General features: G+C 37.0%; 1 protein-coding gene and 1 long non-coding RNA gene across 5 annotated transcripts; both read right to left on the reverse strand.

Moving 5' to 3' along the window:
* Window positions 1–408: 408 nt before the first annotated feature.
* On the reverse strand, window positions 409–7,785 carry LOC135793556 (uncharacterized). 3 transcript variants are annotated; one of them, XR_010548650.1, is made up of 5 exons: window positions 7,442–7,780; window positions 7,264–7,304; window positions 3,692–3,730; window positions 3,357–3,581; window positions 409–612 (listed from the first exon to the last, which is right to left on the reverse strand). It is a non-coding gene; the product is annotated as an uncharacterized lncRNA (long non-coding RNA). The 3 variants fall into 3 exon arrangements; XR_010548649.1 differs by lacking the exon at window positions 3,357–3,581 and having other exon boundaries at window positions 7,442–7,785; XR_010548651.1 differs by lacking the exons at window positions 3,357–3,581; window positions 7,264–7,304; window positions 7,442–7,780 and adding an exon at window positions 3,843–4,174.
* A 393-nt stretch (window positions 7,786–8,178) lies between these two features.
* On the reverse strand, window positions 8,179–13,591 carry Sf3b3 (splicing factor 3b subunit 3). 2 transcript variants are annotated; one of them, XM_065304815.1, is made up of 9 exons: window positions 13,572–13,591; window positions 13,344–13,511; window positions 12,092–13,159; window positions 11,534–11,868; window positions 10,487–11,344; window positions 9,894–10,255; window positions 9,321–9,653; window positions 8,592–9,155; window positions 8,179–8,405 (listed from the first exon to the last, which is right to left on the reverse strand). In XM_065304815.1, exons 3-9 carry the CDS (start codon window positions 13,156–13,158, stop codon window positions 8,265–8,267), a joined length of 3,660 nt encoding a protein of 1,219 aa, XP_065160887.1. In that variant the 5' UTR covers window position 13,159; window positions 13,344–13,511; window positions 13,572–13,591; the 3' UTR covers window positions 8,179–8,264. The 2 variants fall into 2 exon arrangements, with proteins under 2 accessions (XP_065160887.1, XP_065160888.1); XM_065304816.1 differs by lacking the exons at window positions 13,344–13,511; window positions 13,572–13,591 and having other exon boundaries at window positions 12,092–12,952; window positions 13,012–13,151.
* Window positions 13,592–13,786: the final 195 nt, after the last annotated feature.

Below are 13,786 nucleotides of genomic sequence, written 5' to 3' on the forward strand. Positions count from 1 at the left end.
CTACCACTCTCATTCTTCTATTTCTCTGTTCTCCCGTTCTCCATTTACTTTCTTACTTCTCTTATTTTGCCTCCACTTGTATTTCAATTTCTCTTATATTTCGTTGCAATTCATATATGCAACCCAAATTACACCTGATATTTTTATATTTGAGAAAAATGCCTTCCATACCTGAGATTTGATCCGTGTCTACTAGCATGCCAGCAGGTGCACGTCTCCACTCGACCACCGAGTGTTTTTGTTATTCTTCTATTTATGTTTTTACTTTATTCAACTTTTTAAAAACAACAACACAAGCCTTAGCTATGTTGCACACGCTCAACACGCAAAAGATTTATATACAATATAACTTAAGACGTCAATCCTGAAAACGACAAAGAGAATACCAAAAAGAAATATTGAAGAGACTGTAATATTATATTGTGTTTTATTTACAAACATTATATAAAAATATATACAATTATTCATATCGAAAATTACCATGGCTATGAAATTCCAAGAACGTAAAGACTTGCCTTAAAATATTTCAATAAAACAGTCGCAGTCTGGACAAATGCATTCCGCCTGTTCTTCCGGAGTTGTGCCACATCTTTCGACGTATAGATAGCAAACCTAAAAAACGAATATTAATAGTAGAATTTCTAATTTCGAAAACGCGTCGTTCATAATCATGACCTCTCGCCGTGATTTCAACTAAATTAAAATACAAGGCAACTTTATACTAAGCAAAAGTACGGAATTTTCTCGCAATAAATTTCGATACAGGGAGATACAGAATTAAATTCCGCGTCTAACAAAATTACTCCGAACTTACAGTAAGACCGCGTTCACGTGTTATAATAAAAAAACTACAATTCTTAGCGCAACGAGTACAAGTGCGTATACACACAACTATCAATATAACTCGCGTTACGGAATTTTCTCGCAATAAATTTCGATACAGGGAGATACAGAATTAAATTCCGCATCTAATAAAATTATCCCGAACTTACTGTAAGACCGCGTTCGCGTGTTATAATAAAAAAAACTACAATTTCTACCGCAACGAGTACAAGTGCGTATATACACAATTATCAATATAACTCGCGTTACGGAATTTTCGCGCAATAAATTTCGATAAAGGCAAATACAGAATTAAATTCCGCGTCTAATAAAATTATTCCGAACTTATAGTTAGACCGCGTTTGCGTGTTAGAATAGAAATACTACAATTCCTAACGCAACGAGTACAAGTGCGTATACACACAACTATCAATATAACTCGCGTTACGGAATTTTCTCGCAATAAATTTCAATAAAGGCAGGTACAGAATTAAATTCCGCATCTAATAAAATTATTTCGAACTTACAGTAAGACCGCGTTCGCGTGTTATTATAAAAACTGCAATTACCAGCGCAACGAGTACAAGTGCAAATACACACAACTATCAATATAACTCGCGTTACGGAATTTTCTAGCAATAAATTTTGATATAGGAAGATACAAAATTAAATTTCGCATCTAATAAAATTATTGCGAACTTATAGTAAGACCGCGTTCGCGTGTTATAATAAAAACTACAATTCTTAGCGCAACGAGTACAACTGCGTATACACACAACTATCAATATAACTCGCGTTACGGAATTTTCTCGCAATAAATTTCAATAAAGGCAGGTACAGAATTAAATTCCGCATCTAATAAAATTATTTCGAACTTACAGTAAGACCGCGTTCGCGTGTTATTATAAAAAAACTGCAATTACCAGCGCAACGAGTACAAGTGCAAATACACACAACTATCAATATAACTCGCGTTACGGAATTTTCTAGCAATAAATTTTAATATAGGGAGATACAAAATTAAATTCCGCATCTAAGAAAATTATTCTTAACTTATAGTAAGACCGCGTTCGCGTGTAATACTAACAAAACTACAATTCCTAGCGCAACGAGTACAAGTGCGTATACACACAATTATCAATATAACTCGCGTTACGAAATTTTCAAGCAACAAATTTTAATATAGGGAGATACAAAATTCCGCATATAATAAAGTTATTCCGAACTTATAGTAAGACCGCGTTCGCGTGTTATAATAAAAAAAACTACATTTACTAGCGCAACGAGTACAAGTGCGTATATACACAATTATCAATATAACTCGCGTTACGGAATTTTCTCGCAATAAATTTCGATAAAGGCAGATACAGAATTAAATTCCGCATCTAATAAAATTATTCCGAACTTCTAGTTAGACCGCGTTCGCGTTTTAGAATAGAAAAACTACAATTCCTAGCGCAACGAGTACAAGTGCGCGTTCGCGTGTTATAAAAAAACTGCAATTACCAGCGCAACGAGTACAAGTGCAAATACACACAACTATCAATATAACTCGCGTTACGGAATTTTCTAGCAATAAATTTTGATATAGGAAGATACAAAATTAAATTTCGCATCTAATAAAATTATTGCGAACTTATAGTAAGACCGCGTTCGCGTGTTATTATAAAAAAACTGCAATTACCAGCGCAACGAGTACAAGTGCAAATACACACAACTATCAATATAACTCGCGTTACGAAATTTTCTAGCAATAAATTTTAATATAGGGAGATACAAAATTAAATTCCGCATCTAATAAAATTATTCCGAACTTATAGTAAGACCGCGTTCGCGTGTTATTATAAAAACTACAATTACCAGCGTAACGAGTACAAGTGCGAATACGCACAACTATCAATATAACTCGCGTTACGAAATTTTCTAGCAATAAGTTTTGATACAGGGAGATACAGAATTAAATTCCGCATATAAAAAAATTATTTCGAACGTACAGTAAGACCGCGTTCGCGTGTTATAATAAAAAAAACTACTATTCCTAGCGCAACGAGTACAAGTGCGTATACACACAACTATTAATATAACTCGCGTTACGGAACTTTCTAGCAATAAATTTTAATATATGGAGATACAAAATTAAATTCCGCATCTAAGAAAATTATTCCGAACTTATAGTAAGACCGCGTTCGCGTGTTATAATAAGAAAACTACAATTCCTAGCGCAACGAGTACAAGTGTGTATACACGCAAATATCAATATAACTCGTGATACGGAATTTTCTCGCAATAAGTTTTGATACAGAGAGATACAGAATTAAATTCCGCATATAAGAAAATTATTCCGAACGTACAGTAAAACCGCGTTCGCGTGTTATTATAATAAAAAAAAACTACTATTCCTAGCACAACGAGTACAGGTGTGTATACACACAACTATCAATATAACTCGCGTTACGGAATTTTCTCGAAATAAATTTCGATACAGGGAGATACAGAATTAAATTCCGCATCTAAGAAAAATATTCCGAACTTACAGTCAGTGCCGGTTTTAGCACTACCAGCGCCCTGGGCGAGATTTCTACGGCGCCCCCTAACTGCAATTCAAATCCATACGAAAAAACCGGCCAAGTGCGAGTCGGCCCCCCTTAAAGTCCATCGCCCCTTGACGGTCGCTCAACCGCGCCATGCCCTATCGCCGGTACTGGTTATACATGTTTCGCCACGAGGGCATCTTCAGTAACTGAAGAAGTTGAAAATTTCTAAAAAAAAGCAAAGTATCGTGGCAATTTTGAGGTACGTATTGAGCCAATACTCATAAATGTTTGTCGCGTAAATTAGAATGAAAAATATAATTAAATTTTAAACTTACGAATTGTTGTATACATCAGTCACCAAAGAACATCAAGTGCTGTAATTTAAAGAAAAGAAGTTGAAAGATTTCATAAGATTTAATAATAATATAATCATACATTGGAGAAAAAAATACAATATCTCATATTATTGAGTTAAAAGTTACTTACACAAGAATAATGATGAAAAAATCTACATGGATGCGATTCTAAATCCGATTTATTTAGCAACTGACACCGAACTTTGTAACTTGCATAAGTATGCACACGAAACCGTATCAAATATCTACCACTTTGATTCAATAATGTACATTAAACGCGGAAATAATAAGTATCATTAGCCTAGTAGCTATAATTAAATAGTCGATTGATAATCAAATATAACGCAAATTTAAAAACAGAAGTCCGAATAATCAATACGAGTTTCTCAAAACACGTCTGGACCAACCACCGATCGGCACGAACTGGCTGCAACGATAGCACAAGCCGTAGCCGCGCAAGCAACGGCGCGACAGTTTATGATAAGAAAGTCAGAAATGCGCAAAGTCGACGGCGACCTTGTGCGCGAATTGCATTTGGTACCACACATATATGCGATTTGAACTACGAGTATACTGCTGCAGGCGGCAAATGGATGTGGCATGAGAATCTGACCACGACGAATAAAAGAAATCTTCTAATTTTACTTGATTCCCTCAAGAACTAAACGCGATAGAACGGAACAGATTAATGATTCTTAAACATTTCTATAAGATAAGCTTCATTATTAAAAACCCTATGAAATCAAAAAAGAATCCAGAAGAAAAAATGGGCTGCGTCATGTGTGTTCGATGATTTTCGATAACGAATATCTATCAGATAAAATTAAAATAATTTAATTTAATGAGGTAAAGGGTTGAAAAACGCGACTGAAAGTGCTAAAAAGTGAGATTTTTCAATTTTTGGCCATTTCCTTAAATCGCGAATATCTCGTAAACTAAAAGAGATAAAAGGAACAAATGCAGATTTTGAATCTACGAAAAATTCTCTATTAGATAGACTAGTTTAAACGGAAATTTAAGAAATGAAATTTTAATTCTTAAGAAAAAATTGCCAATGTAATGATAATTTTTATCGACGATTTTCGTGAGTGAAAGTGACATTTATCAATTTTTGCCCATTTTATTCAATCGCGAATATCTCGTAAACTAAAAGAGATAAATAGGATCTGATCGCAGCGTCTTAATCTACGGACTATTCTCTATCAGATAGGATAGTTAAAACGGAAATCTGAGTGATAAAATTTTAATTCTTAAGAAAAAAATTGCCAAGGGGGGGTGCTTGATACTTTTTTTCGACGATTTTCAAAAATTAATATCTCTTAAACTAAAAGAGATAGCTACAAACGAATTGTTGATTATGAAAGATTGGAAAATTCTGTATCAGATAAAAATATACAATAATTATATTTCCTAGAGTAAAAGGTCGAAAAGCGCGACTAAAAGTGCTAAAAAGTGACATTTATCAATTCTTGCCCATTTTATTCAATCGCGAATATCTCGTAAACTAAAAGAGATAATTAAGATCTGATCGCAGCGTCTTAATCTACGGACCATTCTCTATCAGATAGGATTGTTAAAACGGAAATCTGAGAGATGAAATTTTAATTCTTAAGACAAAAATTGCTTGATACTTTTTTTCGACGATTTTCAAAAATTAATATCTCTTAAACTAAAAGAGATAGCTACCAACGAATCGTTGATTATGAAAGATTGGAAAATTGTCTATCGGATAAAAATATAAAATAATTATATTTCCTACAGTACAAGGTCGAAAAACGCGACTAAAAGTGCTAAAAAGTGACATTTTGCAATTTTTGCCCATTTTATTCAATCGCGAATATCTCGTAAACTAAAAGAGATAAATAAGATCTGATCGCAGCGTCTTAATCTACGGACCATTTTCTATCAGATAGGATAGTTAAAACGGAAATCTGAGAGATGAAATTTTAATTCTTAAGACAAAAATTGCCAAGGGGGGGTGCTTGATACTTTTTTTCGACGATTTTCAAAAATTAATATCTCTTAAACTAAAAGAGATAGCTACAAACGAATTGTTGATTATGAAAGATTGGAAAATTCTGTATCAGATAAAAATATACAATAATTATATTTCCCAGAGTAAAAGGTCGAAAAACGCGACTAAAAGTGCTAAAAAGTGACATTTTGCAATTTTTGCCCATTTTATTCAATCGCGAATATCTCGTAAACTAAAAGAGATAAATAAGATCTGATCGCAGCGTCTTAATCTACGGACCAATCTCTATCAGATGAGATAGTTAAAAGGGAAATTTGAAAAAAGAAATTTTAAATCTTAAGAAAAAAATCGCCAAGGGGGGGTGCTTGATACTTTTTTTCGACGATTTTCAAAAATTAATATCTCTTAAACTAAAAGAGATAGCTACAAACGAATTGTTGATTATGAAAGATTGGAAAATTCTGTATCAGATAAAAATATACAATAATTATATTTCCTACAGTAAAAGGTCGAAAAACGCGAATAAAAGTGCTAAAAAGTGACATTTATCAATTTTTGCCCATTTTATTCAATCGCGAATATCTCGTAAACTAAAAGAGATAATTAAGATCGCATCGCAGCGTCTTAATCTATGGACTATTCTCTATAAGATAGGCTAGTTAAAACGGAAATCTAAGAGATGAAATTTTAATTCTTAAGAAAAAATTCCCAAGGGGGGGTGCTTGATAATTTTTTTGACAATTTTCAAAAGCGAATATCTTTCAAACTAAAAGAGATAGCAACCAGAAAATTGTTTATAACAGATGAAGATTCTCTATCAGATGGAAATTTAAAATAATTTAAATCTTGAGGTAAAACCTCCATCGTGGAATTTTCGATAGGAGTCGTGAGAAATTCGTTTGAAGCTACCCGATACCTGCACGAAATTGGCCACAATCGACGTACTCGTATAGTGCATGCCGTAGCCGAGCAAGCGACGACCCAACAGTTTATGATAAGAAAGTAAGAAGTGCGCAAAGCCGGCGCGTCGATGGCACGCGACGACTGCCCGCCACCTTGTGCGTGAATTGCAATAGGCACAATATCTGCGATTTAAACTAAACTAAAACAAGAGCAGAGCGAGACGTGAAAGGTTGGCAACGACAACACACGGTAATCTTGGACGTTGCTATTCGCACAGCGATAAGAAAGTGTAAATCGTGTTCAAAACAAACACAATTCTCATGTCGAATGTTCACGTTCGCAGATAAATTTAAATATAAACAAAACAATTCTATGTTATGATTTTTAGATCATGCTATTGATCATGATTAGGTATTGAAATTAATGATAAATTAAAATTGGATTCACATAATTCAAAATTCTTATGCTGAAAGATTACCCAATTTCACATCCAATATTTAAGTGATATATTAATTTACGTTGAGACGTTGAGAATTGTATTTTATTGAATCTTACTTAAATAAAATTTCAACCACATTGCAGAAAAACAATAACACAAAATAACATGACAACTAAACTGAAATCTATGTACACGGCAAACAGTTTTTATAAATAATGGGATTATTTTACTTACCAGTTATAGAAGACGGTGAATCGACGGCAAGTTGGTAGATACTGAAATAAATTAGAAACAATGCATTAATTACATTATTTTTAACAATATTGAAATGAATTTGAGTTCCGTCGGAACGTAAACTTTGAATGAAAATTCTTGTTATTTGCATAATAATGATAAGAATGACAATATTTACCAGATATTAGTGCATTAGTTCATGCACCTCTGTTGATGGCAAAAATGTTTTTCACAAATCAATTAATTCTTGGCGTTCACAAAATGTCCCTGGCCGTCCGCACCGACCGCAACAACCTCACACAAACAAACTCGCGATAAACTAAACATGCCAAATTTAGAATTACGAAAATTACCACGCGATAAACAACTAGTAGAAGACCAAACACGCCTATTAACACTAATTTTCACCGGAGATCAACTAAATATAACTCGATTTACCGAACTTGCAACAACGAATAACACAAACTGAAAGTATGGAATGTGTGCTCATCGTTATCGCACCGATGCAACAAAACAAAATTCACTCGCTGGAATATTTTTACGCAAACATACATTGTCGCGCCATCTGCAGACTTTTTGTAGTACCACAAAAAGTATAGAGTATTTCAAGAAGTGTAGCGTGCATATGTGGCAGTGAGTGGCCACGCATTTAAATGGTGAGGCCTTCGTGTCGGTGTGAGGCAAAGCAGGTTTGCCATACCCTGTATAAATGCATAGTTAATATCCGCTATTTTGAGCGGTTGCAGGTGTAAAATTTAAGTCAAAAGTGTATCCTAGCGAATGCGCAGCCATCTGAGCTGCTATTATTACAGAAAACTTCACGTGCCTGCATAGCCATCAGACAAAGTTTAGCGAGCACAGACCCGAGAACTAGAATACAGACCGAATATTTTCAAGCATCATGCAGTTAGCAACTTTTTCAACAAATTATTGAAATTTATTTCTAGAAAAGGTATCGCAAATCATTACAATAATCACAATAAATACAAAATGGTAAAAAACTAAAACGCATATCGGCGACGAATGTCCTCAAGTTTCTTGGAGACTTCAGCTGGAGTTCGTTCCAAGTCGATTGCAAGAGATTTCTGCTTTGCTGGCTCCATCGAATTGTACTGTTCACAAAGATCTCCATCAATGACATTCTGTAACAAAGTTATACAAATTATTTTAATATTTAATGCCATCAGGAAAAGAAGTAATAACATTTCTGATTTTCCTCAGTTATTAAAGGTTTCCATATCATTGCCATATCATAAGTCTAGCATGTGAAAAGATTTCATCATACAAGCCGAAAGTAATTAGGGATTAAGAGAAAAATGAAAACAAACCTTAACAGGAAAATAGTAACTCCTAAACGAAAGGTGGTCTCGTCCACAAAGCGGCGCATTCTCGCTTCGCATATGCATTTCCAAATGTTGAAAGAAGTCGTGATCTTCATGAGAAGTAAACGGCACAAATACACCGACAGAACCGCTAATTGTCGTGTAAACAAGAGACTCCCAGCCTCCGGGAGGAATCAACGTGGTTTTCTGCAAGGATGTGACAGTTTCTCCCACGTGGAAAGTCGCTACGGTGTCTGCTTTTTGCGAAGCGCCGTTTAGCAATCCCCTGTCCCAAAGCGACTTATTTCCCGTAGGATCTTCGTCAACATCGTCGCTGATATTCGGTGGTAAGCGAACAATCGAAATGTTACCAAACTTATCAGCGGTAGCGACAGTCTCATAATCTAGCACAGACGTGCATGTAATCCAGCGGGGATGAGTGTCGTCGGCAAATATGATCAGTTGATTTTCGGCACGTTTATAGCGTACCATGTATACAGACTCCTGTACGTCCGCAACGTAGATTCGCTTACCCATCGCTTGAATGCTGACAATCAAATTTGGAATGTGCTAAAGAAAAAAATAATGGAATTAGAACTTTTAAATAATTAACAAAATTATTATATAAAATAAAACTGATCAGTACTGCAGGAGTCTCAACATAATTATTATGACTCGTGTGATATTGTCATCAGCAAAGAAAATTAATAATCAATATAAATTAATTACACAAACCTTATTTTCGCATTTTCTCAGAAGTTTCTTCTTGCCCATATCGTACATGCGCAACATCCTCCCTACACCAGCTAATAAACGACCATTGTACGCACAAACTGCGTAGGGTACTTCATCCACAGGAGTCCTGTGCAAAAGTTCAATATTTCTGCAGTGTGGATCCAACCGATAAGTGTCCAAGAAGCCTTGACTGCATTGTCGAGGGTTTAGCTGCAGATCTTTCGCAACACCAACGATCAAATACCATGTGTCTACGGAATTGTGGAATTTTACGAGGGCAATTGACATTGCAGCCTCATTTTGTACTAATCTGTGTTGTTGATGTGTCACGCCCTACAAACCAACAAAAATATTAGTTTAAACCAACGAATAAAACACAAATTATAACTATTAAATAAAAATAAAATTGTCGCATGGTTAGGAGACCCAAAATTTCCAGAATCGAAAATATTGGTACTATGGCCAGTTCAATGTTCTGGGGACTCAACAAAGCGTTTGAGTATTATCGGAATACACAACATTAAAATCGTGTCCCATGTTTTGTTTATTAACAAAATCTAAAATAATAATTACCATAACGGGATCCATGAGTCGCACCGTTGATGCCCACATCCCATGTCCAGCTTTCGGAGCCGAGAAGATATTCTCTGGTAAATCTTCGTTAAGGAATGCATCAGCCATCTCCCGTGCCAACTCTTGCTCTTCTTCGCCCGCAGCTTCGCGCATTTCCTCGGCCATTTGCTGTCTTCGCTGCTTTTTGGTTTCTTCGGTGTAAGCATTGTGTTCAGTCTCAAGAATTAGAATATTAGATGTTTCAGGATGGACGACAAACTGTCGGGGAGTGTATTCCAAGGGAAATGAAACCTGGTTGAATACGGCGCCCAGTTTTTCCAGCGCAAGAATACGCAGTGTGTTCGTTGAAATTGCGACAATTCCTAAACACAAATAAAATATTTAAAAAATTATCTCGTGAAATAATTCTAAGCTAAACTACATTTGAAAGTGTCTCTGACTTGATTCACTCCAATACGTCACTGAAACGTAGCGGAGGCGACAAGTAGAATTATAATCTTGCACAGTATTAAAACTGCTTGCCTATGAAGAGCGACAAGCAGGTGTTATCCTATGCGTATATAAAAAGTATAAAAATCTACTATATTTATTACCTTCTGGACATTGTTCCGAGCTAAAACCAGAGGCGTATTCCAAACTTTCGTATGACAACGGCGTGAGGTAGAAGCGACTCTGGTAATAATAGCTCAACCATGATCTACTAGTCATCGCTAATACGGCCTCTGAGTTTTGCATACGAATCCTGAACAACTTCACCGGCCGTAAGCCCAAGTATCGTGTTCTAGTATCAGTCAAATTTCCCGATACCGGATCCAGAACAGCTCTCAATAACGCCCCGTTTTGTAGACCAATGTTCAAATATAATGAAGTCGTCGTACTCGCAGAAGCCGCATCTTCCTGATCTCGTTCAGCGCATCCCATTTCTACGATGCATAAGCTCTCAGCGCAAACAGGCAGAACTTGCATTGATCGCGACGATAAACAATCGCTGGGATCGAGTGAAATAATTCGCACTGTATTGTCAGCTAGACCGATGGCTAGGAACCATGAGCGCTGTTCACCGGCCGGTACATTCGGAAGTGCCATACAGACCACGTCGGAACTCATCCGTTGTGTCTTTTCGTAATCATGCAGTTTACCGTCTTTATTCATTTCAAAGTAGACGAGTTCTCCGCCGGTAAGCGCGATGACAACTTGGCGTTGGTTGACGGCACAGCGAACGATGTGTGTTTTTCCGGGGGCTTTCCAATCTCGCACACGTCCGGATGCCCAAATGTGTCGAATACCTTCGGGGAAAATTTGTACCAAACCATTATCAGCAAATGACGCGCAACAGAGCGTTGGGGTGGTGCCGAGAAAACCACTGTCAGTTACTTCCTCAACGGTTTCACCAATGGAGAGCACCAAGGTAGCATTGACGAAGGACACGATGATGTAGGCATCATATTTATCTATAACAAACATTACAAATGTTAAAATATTGAAATAGATAGACAATAATTATGAAACATTTTGTTGGAATCATCAGTGGTGTTAAATGTTGTAATCAACGACAAATTCAGTTGAAACACGGACTTAGGGTTCATCATAATACTTCCAAACTTTATTATAATAATTATGAAGTAAATATCTATGCTTACCATCAGATTTTTTCTTGACGGTCCACACAGCGTCAGGATTACCGGGAAGTTCGGAAACAGCCATCTCCGAAACCTCCAACCCATGCCGCAGTACTCTCATAGAGCTTCTTGGACCCCTTCCGCAAGCCATGTAAAACTGAGGCGTGTCTTCGCCAGCAAGATCGGCGACTTTTGCGGACAGAATTGGCGATAACGACTCCAGTTCATCAACGAGTACCAAGTTTCGAAGTGAGCGTGGGGCAAAGAAGAAGGTGTCACCCTCTTCCAATGGCATCTCAGAGCTGAATTCCAGTTCATCGTCATCGTCACCCAAATGAGCAATTTGATATAGATAACTAAACAATAAAATTAGATTTTAAAACAGAAATTGTGGAGAATTTATTATATAATTTGTCGCGTGCGATGCCAGAAATGTGCTTATAAGAAAGCAATTTCAACGATGATATGCACTCGTTACTCTAGCACCGATTCGACCTGAATCCATCTTAAATACCGGATGCAGGAGATACCATAGTGCCACATTTAAACAAATAAATAAATTAATTAATCAAGACTTACTGGTTGCCAAATTCGCACGCGACAAAGAGGAATCCAGTCTTCAGAACGCACATCGCCGTTGCCACCGGTACAGTGTCAAAATACTTGAGCTTGATTGCTGTGACGACTTCCCCAACAGTGTCTAAGGTAATCTTGAATATATCGCCCTGTTCAGTTTGTGCCAGAAAGAAAAACATTGATTTTGTTTTGTGGGTGGCTGAGCAAACAAAAATCATTCCTCGTTCGGGATCATCTAGATCATTTCTCCTTCTTGGAATTGGACAACGAATGTCCATTTGATCTCCAAGGTTCTTATAAGTCAAATAATTTTCAGAACAAATGAGAACTCCCGAAGGACCATCTCGCCCTCCAGGCACAGACACCAAAAAATTGGCGTGCTCTTCAAGGGGTTCAGAATATTTTCGCACGACGTGATTCAAACCCAAATCCAACTCATAAAAAGTCAGCGTCTGTTGAGTTTTCTGTGCGGCTTCGCCGGTAGGATCAGCATCGGCATCCTCGTAATCAATTTCCAGGCATGCAAACATAGGATTGCTGTAGTCGACATCAACGGCGACCATGTGATAGACCAGAGTGTTGCTTTTGTGGGCTTCCAGTGGGGATGAAATCGTCAGCTTTACTTCCGGACTCCGATGGAAAATAAAAACAAGCTTTTGTTTCTCAATCGCAGCAATCATGCCAGCGCGACCTTTTGGATCCACGGCCAAATATTGGCCGGGTACAATACGACGGCAGCCAGATTTGCCAAATGTCTCTTGATGTACTTTTTCAAAAATATTCTTCACAGGCATATATTCGAGAACGACCAGGCGGCCGGAGTCCGAGCCGACGATAATGTAATCTTTCGTGCCACCGGTGAGCCTAAACGCGACGAGAGATCTTATAATACCGAAAATTTCAACGCTGAGTAATGTGTGTACTTTGCCTGTGTTCGGATCTGGCCGGAGCAATTCAATACACTTGCCCCGAGAGATCACAATCTCCTGTAGTTTATCACCGGAGAAGTTGCCATGGATGGCGTGTGTAATCGCCGTTGCTTTTTGCAACGTTAGATTGTACAAAAACATCCTGAACAAGAAAATAGTTGTTAGTAAATTTATGTAAATGAAACACATTCAAAACGCAAGTAAGCGTTTGTAAAAGCATAACCTTCAAACCGGTTTTCACCGATATTTCGGAAGATAACACGTGGCAAATAAAAATATTATTGTAATTAGGACACAGACGTATAAACAATAATGAAAATGCATACCTGAACGATGGATTGCTTTTTTATCAGTAGAAAAACCAGGATTTTAATCAAGCAAACGCTTTCAAACGTCCATCTTCATATAGATACCGCGGCGGCGATGCGGCAGGTCAGGAAACCTTCGCTTGTTTTGAACAGAAAATTACTACACTGCCGCTGGCGCCGGCGAAACTGCCAACAACCAAATTCAAATGAATTTCGATATCGAACATTACTTAGCAAACTTTTTACCGACACGAGCTCAAGCAAACATGTTAGCACAGCGGTGAACAAGTTAAGAAAAGGAAATTTTCTTGCTTGCTGCGTAGTTTTATCTGGTGACATCGGCTCCGATCTAGAGGGGAGCCATTGTGACCTAAACATAGATAATTTCGGGTAACATCGGCAATGTGTCAAACCAAATAATAAAGCAACTAATAACTAAAATAAAGTTTTCATTATACTTT

The sequence above is a fragment of the Atheta coriaria genome, unplaced genomic scaffold (genome assembly GCF_025399875.1).
Source record: "Atheta coriaria isolate IRGN ID8LTWV9N9 unplaced genomic scaffold, Caltech_Dcor_3.1 hic_scaffold_6_pilon, whole genome shotgun sequence".
Taxonomy (NCBI): Eukaryota; Metazoa; Arthropoda; class Insecta; order Coleoptera; family Staphylinidae; genus Dalotia; species Dalotia coriaria.